This window comes from Halichondria panicea, chromosome 13 (genome assembly GCF_963675165.1).
Source record: "Halichondria panicea chromosome 13, odHalPani1.1, whole genome shotgun sequence".
Taxonomy (NCBI): Eukaryota; Metazoa; Porifera; class Demospongiae; order Suberitida; family Halichondriidae; genus Halichondria; species Halichondria panicea.
In genome coordinates, this window is record NC_087389.1 from 2,764,966 (window position 1) to 2,784,045 (window position 19,080).

Sequence of the window (19,080 nt, forward strand, 5' to 3'; positions counted from 1 at the left end):
CCTAATTTTCGAACTGTTGTCGGCTGTTCAGTTTCTTCTCTAGCATTCTGTTCGATGTCCTAGCTATTCTCTGGAAGTGTTTCAACTACTTCTTTTGTGCAGTTCATTTTGCAACACCACAACTAAACTTAAACGCATACACACATGCAAAAAAAACTGGTGTTGCAAAATGAACTGATTCACGAGACTATACATATTTACATTATATGGCATAAATGCACGTTCCAGCCTCAGGATCACCACCGGCTTGTTTAAATCCAACACAGTGCAGTTATTGATAATTATTTTACTGGAGTGAAGTCAATGATATGGTCTACGATTATATTGACATGTGCTCATGGTTTGCACTGCCAATTTAAGGCCGACCTATATAGAAGGGACACTTCGATCCGGGGTAGACTCGCAAGCCGTCACTATTGCACGGCGAATAGTAGATTGGTCAAACTCACAGTCTACTGTCAGTCAGTATACCAGATAAGATTCTATAGCTATAGACTATACCTATCAATGATCTTGTGCATGGAACCGCATGCGGTCTAGCCACTCGGAGTTGCCACAAATACGTTGCACGAGTCTCTACACAAAGTTTTCCCAGTCTCTTTTTCACGTGCAAAAAGTGCTGGCTTGCAAGTCTATGTCTGGGAGGGGGGAGCATCTACTGTGGGAGACAATCTACTCCGGTGACGGGGGAGTTGCACTAGTATATAACTATTATCTAGACGCTTAAATCCACAAATACCAATAGCTATAAATTAAAAACCAATCAGTACTATCTGGTGCAATCGCACACTGAGGCATAAATGGCACTTTCAAATAATAATTATTGATTTAGACAAAACTGGGAGTGTAAAAATTAACTAAAATTAACTGAAAGGTCTAACAGAGCCCAACACAAAACAACCATCTGGAAACAAAAGAAAACGACAATCTAGAGCTGTCTGAATTAATTTAGCATTCACTAATATCACACGTGCAGATATCAACGATATCAACGATGCTTCCCTACATAAGTACATTCATCACGTTAATTTATTTAGGATCTTGCTTCCGTGCTATTTTTGCTGCCAGTTCAGCGTTAAATTCCTTACTTCCAGGAGGAGCACCAAAACCAGGAGGTTTAGCAGCAGTCGGTGGCTTGCCTTTCTCTGCAGCATTCGTTGGCTTGCCCTTCTCTTTTACACTCTTCTCTCGTCTAACCCCCCTTAACTTAGGCTCTTTGCCCACCTTGAGTGGAGCAGCAGGCTTCCTATCAGCTGGCACGGGTTTTTGTTGACCTTGATGGGCGGCTCTTTGCAAGGGGGAAATCCCAGCAGCTCCCCCGGGTTGTGGATGAGACATGAGAGGGAATGCAGGGGGTTGATGATCCGAGCTGGAAGTATGACCAGTGGCTGGTGGGCCAGGAGCAGGAGGACGTACTCTAGGTTTAGGAGAGATTAACGGAGCAGTAGGTGGAGGTGCTGACTTGCTCTCAAACACCGATGCCATCTTCCCTACTTTATTTCCAGTAGAGGATGATCTAGGGATGTCGTCAGCCTCTGTCCCCTTCTGAGCAGCAAAGTCTGTTGAACGTTGCCTTCGATGTGCACCTGTGGAGTGTGGTTCAACTAGGACCTTCTGCTGAGATGGATCTTGGAACTGCTTACTGAGTGAACGAACTGACGCGTGCATCTCGGCCTCTTTCTGATTCTTTGTTTCTATTGAGGGTGTTGATGGCTCGGATACTGATTCTTGCACAGTGGGAATAGGTACACTAGGGGTGTGGATATGGATAGCACCCCCAGCAGCGGGCGAGAGCTCTGTTTCAGAGGGGGATTGGACAATAAGTTCAGGTGTAATAATTTGTACACTCTCATCGACCATAGTTTCGTCTTCTGGAATAGACGGCTGGGGTACTTTAATGGTCTTCTTAGGGGAGGGTGGATGTTCCCCAGCATCGCTGGCTGGCATGCTCGACCTGCGCTGAGGGGGGGTGGGCACAGGCAACGAGTTAGGGTCTGCAGAATTAAACTCAGGGATCTCAATATATGCTACCGGGATGAATCCTCTCTTGCCATCGTGGAAGCCATCCCACCAGTTGTGGTCTGGCGTTTTCTCGATGACTTGGATGATATCCCCCCTTTTGAAGGAGAGTTCTTTGTCATTGCGGCCATTGTAGTCATACAAAGCATGAGCTTGCACAGCCTTCACAACTGCGGGAAAAACATGAGTTTGTGTAAGCTATATGTACAATAATCCTTGTGTGTGATGTAACTGCAGTATACAATGTATCTATAAGACCCGAGCATAGGCCAAATGAGTTGTTCAGGACTTACAGTACAGTGCAACAACAAAGAGAGTATATTTTATACCTCTCTACCAGAGGGTTTCTCACAGAAACTGTTAAAAATGTACGTAAAAAATTACTAGTATAATGAGCTGATATCTGGAGCCATTGCGAGCAAAACATCATTAATTCCTACGTAAACAAGCCATTTTGTTATGGCGTATCAACCTTCTTTCCATGTACGCTCGACATAATGTGTTATGACCGTACACATGAGATAATTAACTGTGTAGTTGCAAGTAGTCATCGCATGAGCTTCGGGTGCAGTAAATAATGATAAAATTTTAGATTTCTACTGAAGCGCTCAGCAACATACTCAAACTCAGCCAGTTATCAAAGAAATAGCCTTAGTTCTATGAGTCTAACATATTTTCGCCGGTCCACATTTTCAAGCCGCCATCTTCTAATGATGATTCAGAACAGGTGGTGGTCCAAGGTAAGCGCCAAAAGTTGCACTTCTATATCTGTACTCAAATTGACCTCTATATATTTAATAAAGTATTCACCTAAGTGTAAAAATCTACTCTCTACTCTCTTTAGTAGCTTGTACATGCACAAAACTGTTCTACTCTTAACAATGTTTCCTCGTATGCACAGTATAACATAATTATGCATACCACCATCACCACGTACATGTACACACACATTTCACGTACTAATCCACACACCTTCATCATCCTCTGAGTCGGTCTCATCATCACTGAGTTCATCAGCAGAACCAGGGGTGGATGGCTTGGTAACCTCAGTGTCCATCCCCACCAGACTGTCGTTGATCTCCTCCATTGTCTTATCCAAATCCGAAAAATCCTCCGCCAGTGCTTGGATCACCTCATTTGTCTGCGGCTGGGAGGGAGCCACAATGCTAATGGAGAGAGTAAGACAGTTTCAAAAACACATTTCGAGAATCAACAATGCTTAACAAACATACATGCAAGCAGTTTTAGTGCAGCCAATACATATAGTCATACGTTTCTTCTCGTGGAGATGTCGGCTGCTTCTCACGCTGTGTTTCCTCCTGAGGTGGTGTGGGCTCTTTCACCGGTTCCTCCTCTGTTGGTGGTGTTTGCTCAGCAGGGGAAAGGGTGAGCTCCTCAACCACTGGTTCTTCTGGTGGAGGTGGGCTAGGCTCACTTTTGGGAGGTCTTGGAGGAAGGGGTTCATGATCAGGGGGAATCAAGAATTCATCATTAGTTAGTAGCAACGAGCTTCTGGGGGGCAGTGGAGGTGGAGGTAAGCCATTGGTCGTCTCAGCTTCAGTAGGTTGATACTCGTCTGTTACTAGCCCCTGTAGAAAGTACATGCAGTGGAAACATGTGAGAGTGCATGATTCAAAGCACTGCAGTAATGATACACTGTAGCATCATTAAATTACAGCCACATAATGTGGCAAAATATAGATGAGAGCTATACCTGGCAAAAGTTATCTGCTTACATGCAGTTGCTGTAAATGTAGTTCAATTGCAGGGTAAACCGGCCAAATTATGCAAACGCTTGCCGATTGCACTTCATAATCTACTCTAGTACTCACCTGAGGTTGTGGAACTAGTGAGGAGGGTGGTCTGGCAGGCTCTGTTGGGGGAGACGTGGAAAGAACAGTCACCTTGGAAGTGAGCTCAAATGATGCCTCTAGCTCACTAGTAGGAGGTTCTGGAGCTAGGGCAGGTGGGGACTTTGACCTGTTTTGCTGCTCAATTCTCAGCTTGGCTTCCTCTTCTTCTTCTTCTTCTTCATCCCCAAAAATTAACTCATTCTGCTCAATGCACAGCTGTATCAGAATATTGACGGACGGCACGTCAGTGTGGAGTTGCCGTGGGTCAATGGAGTCAGGTGCTCGCATCAAAGTGGGTCCAAACACTAGGGCCAGATTAGCCGTGCCCATTTTATTGTCAGCACTGAACTCGGCAACACGACTGAGAAAACGAAACAGGTACTTCATGACACTGATCACAGGTGGAGGCAGAACGTTGACTGTTAGTTGAATAGACTCAAGCCGTTCTTGCATAGTGTCGTGTCGAGTGCAGTTAATGAACTCTCGGTATTTTTCCGAAGGGAAAAGGGGTATTGAGAGTTCCCTGAAGTAAGCTTTAAGGGTGCTTGCCACAGCACAAATATCTGGCTTCTGTTGTGAGTAGGCAAGGGGGTCACGACCTGCAGGTTGATGTATAGACATGTAATCATTGGCCGTTCACTCCACATCAGGCATAATTACACATGTACATTCAAGCACTCTATGAGCATGCACATTAATAATTATGTACATGTACATGTACATGTAATATGACTGTTTGAGCAAAAATCCATCCGCTTCATTAATCTCTAACCTTCTTCGAATCCTTTCCTGAGTTCGTCTGTGTACGCAGCTGGTCCTGGCACCCTGAAGAGACCCTCCATCGTCATACCTAAACGTATATTCATTCGATGTGTAGCGGAGTAATTACTAACTGTTGTTAACTTACCACCATACTGTTCAATAGCTTTGACACAGCTTCTGACTACGAGAGGAACTTCACTACCTGTAGCCTGTAAACAAACAATCATCACTTTTAGTAGCTGGGCAGAGTACACCAAGAGATCAAACACTCACACTATGCATTTACTGTACACACATTACATGTACATGTCTCTTACCACAATATACTCTACAATGTCTCCTCCAAAGAGCTTAGGCACCTCCCCTGGTATCTGCCGGCCCTGAGCATCCACTCCCACCGGAACAGGAGGCCTGGGTATATTTAATAATAGTTTCCTCTCCAGGTATTACAGTACAAATATCAGCATACACGTTTGAGGGAAACTTAGGATCTACCAAACATGCACCAACAAACATACACTTTCTGCTCATCAAGTGCTTTCTCCAGTATGTCCAGTTGTGAACTTGCCAGAGAGAGTCTGTCTGCTCTCTGTACTCGGCGATGCACAATCTGCACACACATACATTATAAAGACTGGCAGTAGTAGAGTGTACAATTTTGTTAACATGACACTACAAATCACTGGTACAGAGACAAGATATTTGTGCATTGTACACATGCACCATGAGGCTGTCATACTGAGCAGCTCACCCCTAGAGTAAAGAACAGAGTGTCCTTTTTGCCCTTTTGTGAGAGCTGCACGGCGTGGGCTCCTCTTGAAGAGAGGGATAGTCCCCTCTCGAGGGAGGCAGTGCCCCTGGATGCTTCATTTGGCATAGAATCGCCATTCTCTTCGATTACCGCCAGGGCATCGTCCACTGACGTCACCTGGTACTTTTTCAAGTTCACATTCTGCATATGCTGGATGGTCTTTACATCCTGCACAAGGGAACATATACATTGTAACACGGCATACATGAAGGCACAGTGTACTCAGCTGATATAATTATACTGCTTCTAGCACACATGACATTGTGAGAGGATCGACACTTTCATTCAGCGATAAACAGTGTCTGTATCTGCATTGCTTGCGTTATAATGTGAGAGCGCATCATGAGGCAGATGGCTCTGCTTGTCTTACAAACAAAATTCCAACATCTCTATCTACCAATACGGTTTTGTTATGGTTACTTTTGACATGGGTGTGTGGCTGTCATGCATATCTAGCTACTTCATTCCCAGACTAGCATTAGGTATATATATAGCCACAGGAAGTGTAGTGTTATATTGTACATATAGCATTTCCAATACACCTCAACTAGAGCACTGAAGTGCTAAACTCTTGGCTTAAAGTGTGATTGCAGATTTATAGCATGTATAGCACATCTCACAACGAGAGGAGTGTTGTAAACACTGTAGATTTCAAGTGGACAGGGCTGCCACGTACAGGGCTCAGGCCAGGGACCAGGGTGATCAAGTACATGTAAGAATGGAGAGAGCTGAATACCCAGGAAGAACTCTGAACTCATTGCAGATCCACCCCTATTTTTAATTATTCATTGACAGGAAATGCAAACTATTATACTTCTTGTAGAGATCGAACATGCTTCTATCCTTGAAGATCATTCATCAAGCCATCAGATCATGTTTCCATTAAGCTCCTCTTCTTTAATGACTGTGTGGGCTCATGTCAACAATTGCAAACAACAATAATAACATACAACATTATACAAAGCAAACCTCTTCAATTATTACACTCTAATACCTTGAGTGAAGCAAAACATGGCGAGAGGCATTCGCACAGCGCAGCTTGTACCACTCGTTTTATGTTTAATTGGCAAATTCTCATACCATTTGAAACAAACATGTTAATTACTTGTGAATATCATTTGCATTGTTATGCCTCAGTGTGCACATGCGCAAGGGAGGTATTTGTGTGTGTGTGTGTGTGTTTGGCAAATAATTTGGATGCACAGCTGTCCACATTGAAACCTGAGTCTAGGACTATTATTCCTTGAATATTGCACTTGGCTTTACTGTCTTTACGGCTCATCCTGTGTTTTAGCCTTGAGGAATGTCTAAAGTACATGTATTACGTACTTGTCTAGATTTGGGGGGAAGGGGGTGTAGATCTAGTAGCTGATAAATGTAAATGGGACGGTGGGAATAAAAAACCTCAAGTCTGCCAGCATTTTGGTTCAGGCTGCATGCATTAAGTCGATATCAGTATTGTGTGTGTGTACTCAATTTGTAGATTTGTAAATAATGCTTTGTTCTCGAGTAATGCTTTATGGGAATGTCATTGCAGCCTTTTCAGAATAGTGCGTAGCAAAACTTGTCCATAGAGTGTTGCTACTCTACTAAGTAGTTAGCTCTGCACTTTGAGCGCTAGGTTTCAAGAGAGCAGCCATTAATTAATTGTTTGACATCCTTTTTAGAACAATCATGGTCAATCATTTTTTGGCACTATTCCTTGCATGCAAACGTAAAATATGATAATGTAAAAAGTATGTGTGCATTCAAGAGCTAGTAGCTTCATGTCGTAAAGCTTTGGCACCTCCACCGAGGCGCCAAAGAATAGGTCAATTAATTTAATGTGCATGTGATGACATACAGCTCTTCCTGCTCGCTTGTTTATATGCTTTTGGTGCTTTTCCCGGCCAATAATTTATTAGCAATTTTAACATTGCAAATTAATGCTTTTTGTGGTCCAATAGTGTACGTATATCTTCTAATTTATCGGACACTTCTAATTACCCCGGACACTCTTTTGGGCAATTTTTGTTGTTCTAATACAACAGACACTCCAGTACTAATATTACTAAATATCCGGACAATACCTTGAAAAGTTGAGTTACCATTCATAGACGGCAAGTATTAGACTTAGAGTGCTGCAGTTAGATAGCTTTGAGTAGCTAGTTTTAGATAGCTAGTGCAACTATTCAGTCCTACCCTGTTCTATTAAACTTAGCTAGCTCGCATGCAGCTGCTTGCTTGTTCTAATTATTCCGGACACTTCGCATGCTCTATAAATATCTGTTCCAATTATACCCGGACAATTTCCAAAATATTTATTTTTTGCTGTCCGATAAATTAGAAAATATACGGTACAAAACCATGGAACGGAATTTGTCCACTATATTCACTCACTTCTTCTCTCTGAATCTTGAGTGTCTGCACCTCCTCTTGCAAGTCTTGCACACTCTTTTTGGCCCTCTTGAACACATCTTCAGTGTTCACCTTGTACTCTTGCACCTAGAAACAATCGTACGTTAGAGCTATAAATGTGTATAAGTGCATGTACTGTGAGGAACTACACGTACATGTACTGTACATGTAGTATACCCTATATTATTGAGGGACACATCTAAGAAAAATGCTATATCCCTAAGGCAAGTAAATTAAAAACTAACATCGTCTCCCTGGAACGGTGTGAACTGGAAGGGTGCGGGTGGGGTGAAGGGTGCGGAATATTCAGACAGGAAGTAGTGGAGGTCACCCTCAAAGTTAAGGGTCTTGGCCTGCTCCACCATGGAGTCTACAGACAACTTTATGGACTCACACGTCTCGTACTCGGCATCACGCACAGAACACATAAGGCGACGATAAGAGTCGTGGTAGTCGAAATCCATGTACTGCACAATGTGGAAGAACAGATAGACATGTATCAGAGGAAAAAGTATTACATTAATGCCATGCATTAGGGAATAGTGCATGGAATTTACTTAATAGAGTGCCCGTTGCGTTTTTAAGAACATGTTGAAACGCTTTCATATACACAGGACGCAACGCAAGGCAGCTCAATTAAATGTACAACAGTACGGAAGCGTTAAACAGCATTATTGCTCATTGTGGTCAGACATCAAATACTGTTGTAAATACAGTACACTCCATGGTAATGTCATTCAGGATATGGTCAATATACCTGGATAATATTGATATTACCCAGGATATAGTCCTAAAGCACCACCTACTAGCCCAGAGGAGATCCGACACGAGTACCTCGATTAGGCTAAAATTGAGTCACATGCAACTGACTTTAACGTAGAACTTTGCATGTGACCAAGCCTAATCAAGCTTAATTGAGGTACTCATGTCGTACCTCCTCTGCTACCAGCCTATTAGTTTGCATTGCTTTTATAAGATTTCAATGCAGTAGGGTAGACGCCTGCAATCTGATTGGTTCATTAGGTAATGATCCTTGTGCTATAAACTCATTCCAATTCCAATTCCAATAATGAAGCTCATTATAACTGCAGCAACCAGATGCTTACTGTCATTGGCTACTACATGTACATACATGTATGTACTACTAGGAAAGCAGTAGACGCAGGACTATTACGCAATCAGCAATAAGTGGGTTATAACGTCATGCATGCACTACCCTAGGGCTCGAGTTGTACATGTACAGTATTAGCTGTACATATGGGATTCCCTCTTATGAGTAATAATGTATACTAACCAGAGCACTGAAGTGCAAACCCTCGGCGTTTTAGTGAGTCTACAGCCTTGAGTCAAAGCCACGTGTACATCTAGGCAAAGGTGCAGGTTCGAGCTTTTTAGCTTCTTAGCTTTTATTCGACAATGAAGCTTTAGCAGCAAAATCTGCCGAACCACTACCTTGTTGTGTTGAGGCTATCCATAGTACAAACACAGTGCTATCGCATCCATGTGAGTAGACTCAGAATACAGACAGACTGACCGACTACTATAACCCGCGGCACGCCTCGGGTATGATAATTATCAAGTGATGAATGAACAGTGTGCTAGAATGATATTGAAAGTAGCACAGTAAATGAAACTAAAATATTGAAATAGTGTCTGAAGTCCATGTAGCATTCTATCACTAACACAATCATGGTATTGGTATCTTTGCAGACGCTACTATAATGTACACTAGTTTCACTAGCTAGCGTTCAAGGATGGTTACACAGCCGCTTCTTTATGTCTCGATATTGCAGATCCTATTTATTATACTCTACTGTACAACAAACGTGTATTTATGAAGAAAAAACATTAGTGTTTTTGTACTCTATAAAACCGCTTCTTTGTGTCCCGATAATGCTGACCCGGCTAACTATACAACGAACGTGTGTTTATGAAAAAACCGCATTACTAATTAGTGTTTTTCTGTTTGCGTATAACAGCGACGCTGCATTAAACACAAACACCACATAATTTATTTTCTGACGGCTACTGATATTAAAATTATAGCAAACATGAGGCACACAAACTCAATTATCACATCCTGATTGACCTTCAGCATTGATTATGACAACCGCTCACCTCAATGATATCCAGTACATCCATGTTGAAGTATTGCATGGAGAGAGCATTGCATCGTGCAACTCCTAGCAGGTAGTCGTTTCTGTTCTTCATGAGCAAGTGCTTCTGGGCCTTGTGCTGCCTCTGACGCTGGAGGAGGAGGGGGGGGGGGGGGGGAGAGAGAGTACAGATGCATGCGATTAGATGTTAGGATTCAACAAAAATACATGCACAACCAAAGTTAATAATATGGACCCTCTGAGTCTCTTTGTTTTGTTCGAGAGTCAGGTCGGATAACAGGATAAGCGAATGAACAAACCACACCTAGTTCTGTACTGCAATCCGCCCAATTAATTGATAACCGCAGTGCAAATGTAGGGCACATGGTCATGCACAGATAATAAACACACTACCTCCATGGCAACTGGTGTTATTTGCACATGTAAATTTAAGGGGCACACGTGTTTAGAGCACGTTCACTACTCACACCCACATAACAAAAGTTATCAGCCAACCAGCCTGTGTGCATACCAAATACTGTCCTATTCACTCACTGGCCCGAGCACAGCTATTGTGTTTTGCCCATAATTATGTAGCACTACAGTGTGGCTTTGCCAATTAAGTGCATGCTCTCCTGATGCTACACAATACATGCAAAAGAACCTACAAATTAAACCCATTTAGTTACCTCATTCATGGTTCAATAGTACCTTAAACAGGCTGGTACAGAAACAGTATACATACCTTTACTCTCTGTTACTACATGTAGATCTGATGGTGGTACTACATACATGTACATGCTACAAAAAGTGCCCTGTTTGGTAGTACACCTGCTACAATGTCTTTGCTGTCTGCACCCAAAGGCAAGCCCCGCCCTACATGTACTAACACCACATCAACGCTGCAGGCATGTACACTGTACTTTTTCGTTGGCTCACATGCTTAAAACAGATTAGCAGCCATGGTCAACAACATGCAGTACAGTACAGTAGAACCTCGATTATCCGGCTTAGTAAATTTCTATCTGGAAATGGGCGTGTCCCTTAAATGCACAAGCGCAATCAACAGATGTTACATGGGAGACATACACTTGTTCATCTTTTGTGCATGTGCAGACGACCGACCGACCACGTGCACTAAATTTGCAGTGCTGTTTATCAATTAAAATGGGTGGATCAAGGCGTGGTTTATCCATCCGTTTATGATATTCAGTTATCTGGCCTGCCTCTGGAACCAAGGTGTCCAGAGACAATTGTCAGGGAGATGAAGCAAACTTTTTAGACTAGTCGAAGGGGCAAGCTGGATATTTGTGTGTAATAGCCACGGCCTTCTAAGGGGCATGTCCACTAGGACGTTGTTTTTAGACAGACTGAAACCGCACCTGACGCATTCTCAGATAGATACTTTTAATAAGATGAATTGCATTATGGAATGAAAGTTTTCCAGGGGGATAATACTGTCCCCAGGGGGGGGTCGAGCGCCGAAAAGAATCCCTGTACAGTAACAGTAACAGTACACAAGTTGTACTGGACATAATTATACATACACAAGTGTAGCCTCAATAAGCACTACATTGTATGAAGTTGGCAAACATCTTGCAATGCAACTGTACATGCGTAGCCGATATGACTTCAAACGTTGGGAATATACAGCACTCTATACAATCTTCAAACTTCTGCTATGCTTACCTCCATGTCCTTGTCAACGGCCTTCTTCTTGCGAGCACCCTTTGACGCGTCTATCTTCTCTTTGCTCTTGGTCTGCTTGCTGTACGCCTCATTTGTGTTGTGACACGAGTGTTGGTAGACTTTGGTTTGCTGGTGGAGCAAGAATTATATTGTTAGATACAATACACGAAGACAAAATATTAATGTGTATTCGAGGCATGAGTTACATAGTTACATGTGCAATCCGTATCCAAACACAAAATATACATGTACATGTAGGCTTTATAACGCAACTACTGTAGTGCTAAAAAGGGAATAAAGTGTCGTGTTTTGGTCAATTTTAAGGCTCTAAAAAAGTGATGCAGAATAATATTGGGCTAGAGAGAGGTATCTAATGTAGCAAATACTAGGTTACAGTACAACACAAACAACTACAGCTAGTGTGTGTGCAATAGGCCACTGAAATGTCCGGGTACATAAAAAACATATGGTCGAGTTGATTCAATAGCATAATCAAGCCAACACAAAGACTGTAAACATTGCGACAGATTATCAATACCATTACAATATTATATTGACTACCGTACCACCACAATGTTTTGTAAGTTAAAAATCCTAACCAAATCAGTAGAAATTTGCGATCTAACATTATTGCAAGGATTGAGATGTCATACAAGTACCGGTGTAGGTCTTTGCTATTTTATTTTTGCAAAGTCAAAGCCAAAGTTTGCATTGATAGATGCTCTCAGTAATACGGAGTTCCATCACATCACAAGTACATGCACATTTTGTACATGTGCTTAACACTGAGTCCATAGTTATCTAAACTATACACTATTGGTAAACGAAATCTGCTCATAAACAACATCGATAGTATACACTTGATGATTCTTCCATATAAGTACATGTACAAAGTTAGGATTGTGAGACAAACCTAACAAGTACTGTACATATCGAGGTTAAAGAACCAGCTCTACACTAGAAAAGTTGTACGTCAATACATACAAGAGATAATTTCACTGCTGAAAAACACCCAAACTCTGAAGTTTACACAGAAATAGCCAATATGTACAGCACAAATAAAATTATATGTGTCACTGGGTGTGTGTGTGTGTGTGTGTGTGTGTGTGTTGTGTGTGTGTGTGTTGTGTGTGTGTGTGTGTGTGTTGTGTGTGTGTGTGCGTGCGTGCGTGTACGCGTATTCTACTAATACCTACCTCACTCAGATCTCTTATCTCTTTCAATAAGTTATCCTGAACCTCAACACACATCTCCTTACACTGTAGTAAAGAAACAAAATAGCAAGTGCACTGTAGATATAGGTTAGCAAGAAATGAACCAGATGCTTGAAGCAATAAATGCCTAATATTATAGTGCAAAGCCAAGGACACATCTACTGCACATTCAGAGACACTTGCGGCAAAGAAGGGGATTCAACAGTAAATCCGAGAAGCTGGCACTAAAGGAAGCTAGTTCTAGACAGGAAGACAATGAGAATTCGAAAACAGGTACGATCACACAGGTGAAGTCAACTGTTGACACAATTAGCACACATGTATGTACAAAGTGAGGTGTGCTGTTCACAAGCAGAATTAATAGCAGAAGTAATGGCAAAACAGCTAGGGAATGTACAAGGTACAGCTATACAATAACTATACATGTTACAGGATGCACACAATCTAGTAAACCAAGACTTTCATTCAGCATCACACACTTGTATACTGTGACTAGTAATCCAGTGCACATAATTATGGTGTGCAGAAAGGATTCGATATGGCACAATTATGTATTTATCATGGTATTGTATTTGAAGTTGCTCGTTTTAGTCTTAGGCCATTATTTCAGTTTCTGCAGATTAGTAGCAGTAGCTTCAGATTGACCAGAAATGGTACACCACGCTAAAAAAGCACTCTCTCTACCTGTCTACCTGGGATACACAACCTGGTCCTTAATCACGTATTATACACATACACACACCTTCTTGGTGAGGACCTGCACGTCTTTAGCCATGACCTCCAATCGTGCCACCATCTCTGACGCCATTACCTCAGCCAGGCTGGCACGTTCACGAGACACCTTACGAGTCTCAGCGAGAAGGGTTGACCAAAGGTTGAAGGTAGAGCGCACCTCATTTCTACATGTACAAAGCATATAATTACGAGTGTTTTTATTTATTTTATGACAAGAAAAAAAATTGAACCACCCTGTGGTTGGTCTATTATAGAGGGTATATTTCGAGGGTATAAATGTTTGCGGTACATGTTTAATCAGCAAAACCCGCAAATATTTATACCCTCAAAATATACCCTGTATACGGTATACATGAATTTACATGTACATGGTAGCACATCATTTTCAAATGCACACAAACAGACTAAAATAATGTACTTGTCACAATGCTACTCACGTTCACTGCCACACCAAGGGAAGAATTATACATCGAATAAGAATTATTTAATATTCAGCTATTAACACTAATTAAAATCTAAAAAAAAGCAATGCTTTCAAAATAATTATTATCAAAAAGATTCGTATGCATTTGACATACACATAAACCTGTGAATGTCACTATGAATGGTACACACACACCTGATGTTTCGCTGTTTGGTATTCCGTTCAAATTTTTCACAGAGTCGCTCAATGGATCGAGCATACTCATACTCAACTTCCCCTCTTCGTTTGAAGAACTCCTGGTATTCCTGAAGTAGGGAGAGTTTGGAATCCATCCTGAACTCAAGACATCCCAGCTGATCGGTGAGGTGTTTGCGTATGTCTGAGAGTGTATTAAAAAGAATGGTGAGGTTTCATCATGCGTACATGTACACATGATGAACATGTACGTACAGCTAGCTAGCTACACGACAATATGATCGGTCAATTAATTCCCATGACAAAATGAACACACTTTTGTGCAGACATGACTATACACACGAAGAGCTGCTATCTGTACTGATACAATATAAATCAACACACACAATCTCAGTTAATACATGGCTAAATAAATGTTCGTGTGTTAAATGTTTGGTTTATGGTTGCTATTATTTATTCCCTGAATCGCATAATTTGAGGCAATGAGACAACACTGTTACACAGTAGTTCTATACAAACCATGTCAAACTAAGCATGAGCTACATGTAACAGTACCTTTCAACTGGCTGTCCAAGTTTATTGGACCTTTATTAGTCATGATAATTCTTTAGTGATCTTCACAGATGTTATGTAGATCTATTTGACAAGAGTGGCAAACGACAAAAGTCTAGCAGCGTCTGAGTTAGTAGTCCTTCTACTAGGCTGCCATATATCTCATTTTCCATGTACTCTCATTAATTATTTACTTTGCACGGCACGTGACAACATAAACACAAACCTATTGAGCTTTTTAATAAGCGATCATTACCACAGTGACTTTATTGCTCTTCAAGAGCTTTTCCTTTGTGTGACTGTCCATATAACGTACCTGCACGTACCTAGAGATGGGAGGGGGGCAGTCCCAAGAAAGAGTGATTGGTGTAGAGGAAGGTACTGGAGGTGGAGGGGAACCACATATAATTGTGAGTGGCCGGCTAGCAGCTGGATACAAGTGTATTTAAGTTAAACTTGTGACATTTTGATGTGCAATATATGGGATCTTACAGCACTAATAGAAGCGCCAACCAAACTTACGGGATCAGGTGGCTTATACGGCACCGGATGTGGAAACGCCCTAATTTTTGTTATTTTCCCTAAGCTAACCCGAACCCCTCCCCCTTCATAATTACATCCGGTGCCGTATATACCACCTGACCCAAATTACGTCGTTCCAATTGAGCGCCAAGTTGAATCTAAATTTCTGGAATTTTTTACGATGTCCAGATAAAAAAAACCTTAGTCTTGCGAGCAGGTGTGACATGTGTATGAATATTACTGTTATCATACCATGTCACTATAATTGATTAATGTCAAGTCTTGTCAGAACACGTCATAATACTGAACAAATTACAAGAAAGAATGATTTAAGTAAAGAACTACAGTATTTTAATGTCTGCAAAAAGTATTGTTCTAGAGCTACAAGAAGGAAAAATAGTACAGAGTCCCGCTACAGGACGCATTGTTCCCTCAAGATCTGCTCCCCCAAAAACGCATCTCTAGATCCATTCACAGAATTATGATATGAGTAGGTTGGTGATGACGTTTTACAAATCTACAATCTGATTGGCGGCGCTGCCAAGATCTTGGTGCAGGGGACAACTCCAAATGCACACTGTTGCCGACAGTGAAGGGGCGGGGATTATGGGACTAGCTTTGTGGCAGCAACAGTCACGAATAGCAGCAGCTTAGTTTTTATGCAGAGTAGTCTTACCTTTATAGCGCACACTTCCTTTCTACAGGTTACGTAAAACCACATCCAGAATGTTAGAAATCTGGCAATTTGATTGGTGCGACAACATTCTGCAATGGGCCATGCATGAAAAAGTGACTACTTTTACCAAACATCCTTCTCCCCTTTCTGGTGCTCGCAAGACAAACTTACCTGAAGCCTGGAATCAAGGCTATGCTTACAATTGATATCGTCGTCTTAGCCTTGAGGAACGGCATGACCTCGAGGATAGTACCTGCATGTATCATAATCTATGACTCTACTTTATTATGCCAGTGCCAAACTGGAAAAATAGTTTTTCTCTTGTTCTCTTTGTGCACCACTTAAAAGAAGAATTGGTTTATTCAAGCACCGCGGTTCTAAAAGGTGCATGTTTTGAGTGTTATAGGCATCAATGTATGACATTACAGGCTACTACATGTTACATGACTGAGCTATAGCTAAATTTATGGCTACAGTGAATAAAATTAATGTTTATTGGCATCATTTTGTAAGTATCTACAGTCCTTCTACTATCTCTCGATGCTGCTCTGAATTCAACTCTTTCCACTGAAGCGCTACGTCTAAACATTCGCTATTAATGAACAGTCTTTCAGGGGCGTTTTCTCAATACTGCTATTTCACAGCTTCGAGTTTCCAACCTGCATAACTCGACATGAACCGAAGAATGTTCACTCTAAGCATATTATTGCGTTGGCAAGTGACGCTTTGCTCTATCATTATGCCTCGAGGCGTAGCCGCACGAGGGATACGGTAAAGCTGACTGTGTGTGTGTGTGTCTGTTCCAGCTGTAACTGCTCAACGGTTGCAATGCGACGAAAACTAACAGCTTCTATAGGCTTCTAGCCACATTCTCTTGGATTGATTTGTGAATTTGCAAACTAAAGCTTCTTTCTTGAGTTATGGCTAGTTTGGCTCACAGTGGAGGCTGTTGCAGTCTCTTTAGAATCTTTCATAACATCATATTCAACTTATAAGTTAAACTTAGCCTTGCACTACTAGCTGTTTGTTAGCTACAAGAGTCAGAAAAGAGCTGCAAAGCTGCATGAGTGTACGTACGTACACTGCCAACAGCCCTTGTGAACTCTGGCCTGTGGGAGATCCACCCCTTTTTTTTTTAATTAGTCACTGAAAATAAACCTCTACATTGCATGCTTATATCCTCTGGCTTCTATCCTTGAAGACCCATTCATCAAGCCATCATTATTATTATCATCTAGACTTCTGTTCTTCTATAATGACTGTGTGGTTCAGTGTCAATAATAATTGCACATTTTACAATTACCTCTTCTATATACACTCTTGAGCGAAAACAAAACATGACGAGAGGCATTAGCACAGCACAGCTTGCAACACTCGTTTGGTACATAGATCGCGAAAACGTTTGCTTGAGGCCAAATTCCCTATTTTCCCAGAATCTGTCATATATCACACATATAGGTTAAAATTGGATGCATGATCAAGTGATTTCTAAAAAATTATTATTCCTATCTGGCTGGACCGATTGCTCTACCCACTGACACTACCACAGCCTTGATACAAACTATTATGTAACTATAGCTTAATGGTTATCCAGGTTACCGAGGACTTTGTGAAACACATCAGTGGAAAAAATCAAGGTGGAAACACTTTAGAAGACGTAGCCCCAGAGGAACATGGGATCATGAGTGATAATGATATGTTCACACAAAGTGCTAAAGAACTGGTGAGTTAGAAAACTTACATTTATGTTGTTTTCAACTTTTAGATTTGCCCTGTCTGTACATATAAAAGTACATGTAGTACATTGTTTACCGTTTCTCCATCAGTTGATAGGGGATGATTACAACAGAGGGGAAGTGTACCTGTCTGAGGAGGAGGATAGTCGGTGGAAAAGAAAGTTTTACTCGGAACTGCAAAAGGTTTAAAACGCTAGTTGTTACGTGCATGTTACTTTATTTTGCTCCTCTTAAAGAATTCAAGCTTAAAGACATTAAGTAGTGAGTCATTCGATACAGCTGTCAACGAAATCAGAGAACAGTTTTCAACGTAAGTTGGTTATATCCACAGTAGCTAGGTGTTCAAACTCTAAAAAGGTGTGCCTAAAATGTATGTCCCCACTTAGGAAGACATCAAGTGATATGATGCCCGTGTGTGACGACTGTAGAGACAAAGTAGACAACTGTTATCAGAGGAATGCCACCACGCCTTTGCTCTGCTCCAATCTAGTCAGGGAGTACATGCAGTGTGTGGAAAAACATAGAAAGGTGGGTAGAAACAGGGCCAACGGTGGTCGGTAATCAATAACTACTTTACAGATAGGTTTAGGATTTTTGACTCAATAAAATCTAAGTTTGCAACGTACAGCTGTGATTTTATTTTATGTAGGGACTCTTACAAGTACCAAGTCAAGTTTGACAGCTTCATCACATTGGTCAAGAGCATTAGAGCACACACTATGATTTGTTTGTAAGAGGCATGCCTCCTTGTTTGTCCAATTGATATGCAAGCGTACGTATTACCATCAACATTGATATAGAAGCTTTAAGTGGGCAAAATCCTTGTCCATTGTGTATCTTTAAATCGGTCCTTTGATGCCGTCCTGTTGACCCTGTCCAGGTAGGCATTGTATGCTGAAAAAGCAGGGCTGTATCTCTTTAGTATGTGTGTGGTGTGTCAATTATTTAACATAGTACGTACTGTACATATTATACTTACTCCTTTGGAATGCAGTAAGGATCTGTCATAGTGAGGCTCTGGCGTTTTGAATGTGTTGAACCTGAAATCGATATCTCTTGTACTGTAGTGTTGTAGTGGATCACTGTAGCCTGTGTGAGGGTATACTGTAGTTCTCCTTGCCCCAAACAATTATGCTATACATGTAGCTTACAGTATTTGTATCTGTCTGTGATACCCCGAATCTTACAACAGATATTATAAGGGTCTGGTGTCTTTAGTGTTCTTAGACTTGTGTTATCCAATGGTTTATCTAGCTGCATGTAAGGGAGCAAATACAAAATGTTAGCTGATCTCGGTTTACATGAGTTATGCTATCAGTTAGCACAATACATATAGTGGTAACATTTTTGCGTGTTTCGAGGGCAGAGCATGCAGTTAACGCCCACGACCAGTTTTTCA

The 19,080-nt window shown here is 41.4% G+C and overlaps 2 protein-coding genes across 2 annotated transcripts; one reads left to right on the top strand and one right to left on the bottom strand.

The window, feature by feature from the left end:
- Positions 1-807: 807 nt before the first annotated feature.
- LOC135346527 (rho GTPase-activating protein 4-like) lies at positions 808-14,969 on the bottom strand. The gene is made up of 17 exons (XM_064544174.1): positions 14,751-14,969; positions 14,196-14,379; positions 13,584-13,740; positions 12,824-12,886; positions 11,628-11,756; positions 9,961-10,089; positions 8,088-8,309; positions 7,825-7,929; positions 5,386-5,613; positions 5,153-5,244; positions 4,952-5,045; positions 4,780-4,843; positions 4,645-4,722; positions 3,852-4,471; positions 3,292-3,608; positions 2,992-3,185; positions 808-2,189 (listed from the first exon to the last, which is right to left on the bottom strand). The coding sequence occupies exons 1-17, from the start codon at positions 14,791-14,793 to the stop codon at positions 1,030-1,032; spliced, it is 3,879 nt and encodes a 1,292-aa protein (XP_064400244.1). The 5' UTR covers positions 14,794-14,969; the 3' UTR covers positions 808-1,029.
- Positions 14,970-14,989: 20 nt separating this feature from the next.
- LOC135346611 (uncharacterized) lies at positions 14,990-18,525 on the top strand. The gene is made up of 6 exons (XM_064544296.1): positions 14,990-15,157; positions 17,540-17,668; positions 17,772-17,864; positions 17,918-17,991; positions 18,068-18,209; positions 18,331-18,525. Exons 1-6 carry the CDS (start codon positions 15,080-15,082, stop codon positions 18,358-18,360), a joined length of 546 nt encoding a protein of 181 aa, XP_064400366.1. The 5' UTR covers positions 14,990-15,079; the 3' UTR covers positions 18,361-18,525.
- Positions 18,526-19,080: the final 555 nt, after the last annotated feature.

Bases quoted from the DNA above. Each gene is read 5' to 3' on its own strand.
- LOC135346611 (XM_064544296.1), top strand. From the start codon at position 15,080: ATGGGAGGGGGGCAGTCCCAAGAAAGAGTGATTGGTGTAGAGGAAGGT. The intron at 15,158-17,539 runs GTGAGTGGCCGG...ATGGTTATCCAG, and splicing joins GAGGGGAACCACATATAATT to GTTACCGAGGACTTTGTGAA. The intron at 17,992-18,067 runs GTAAGTTGGTTA...GTCCCCACTTAG, and splicing joins ATCAGAGAACAGTTTTCAAC to GAAGACATCAAGTGATATGA.
- LOC135346527 (XM_064544174.1), bottom strand. From the start codon at position 14,793: ATGACTAATAAAGGTCCAATAAACTTGGACAGCCAGTTGAAAG. The intron at 5,245-5,385 runs GTGAGCTGCTCA...ATGTGTGTGCAG, and splicing joins CTCTGTTCTTTACTCTAGGG to ATTGTGCATCGCCGAGTACA. The intron at 4,472-4,644 runs GTTAGAGATTAA...ATCAACCTGCAG, and splicing joins CAGGAAAGGATTCGAAGAAG to GTCGTGACCCCCTTGCCTAC.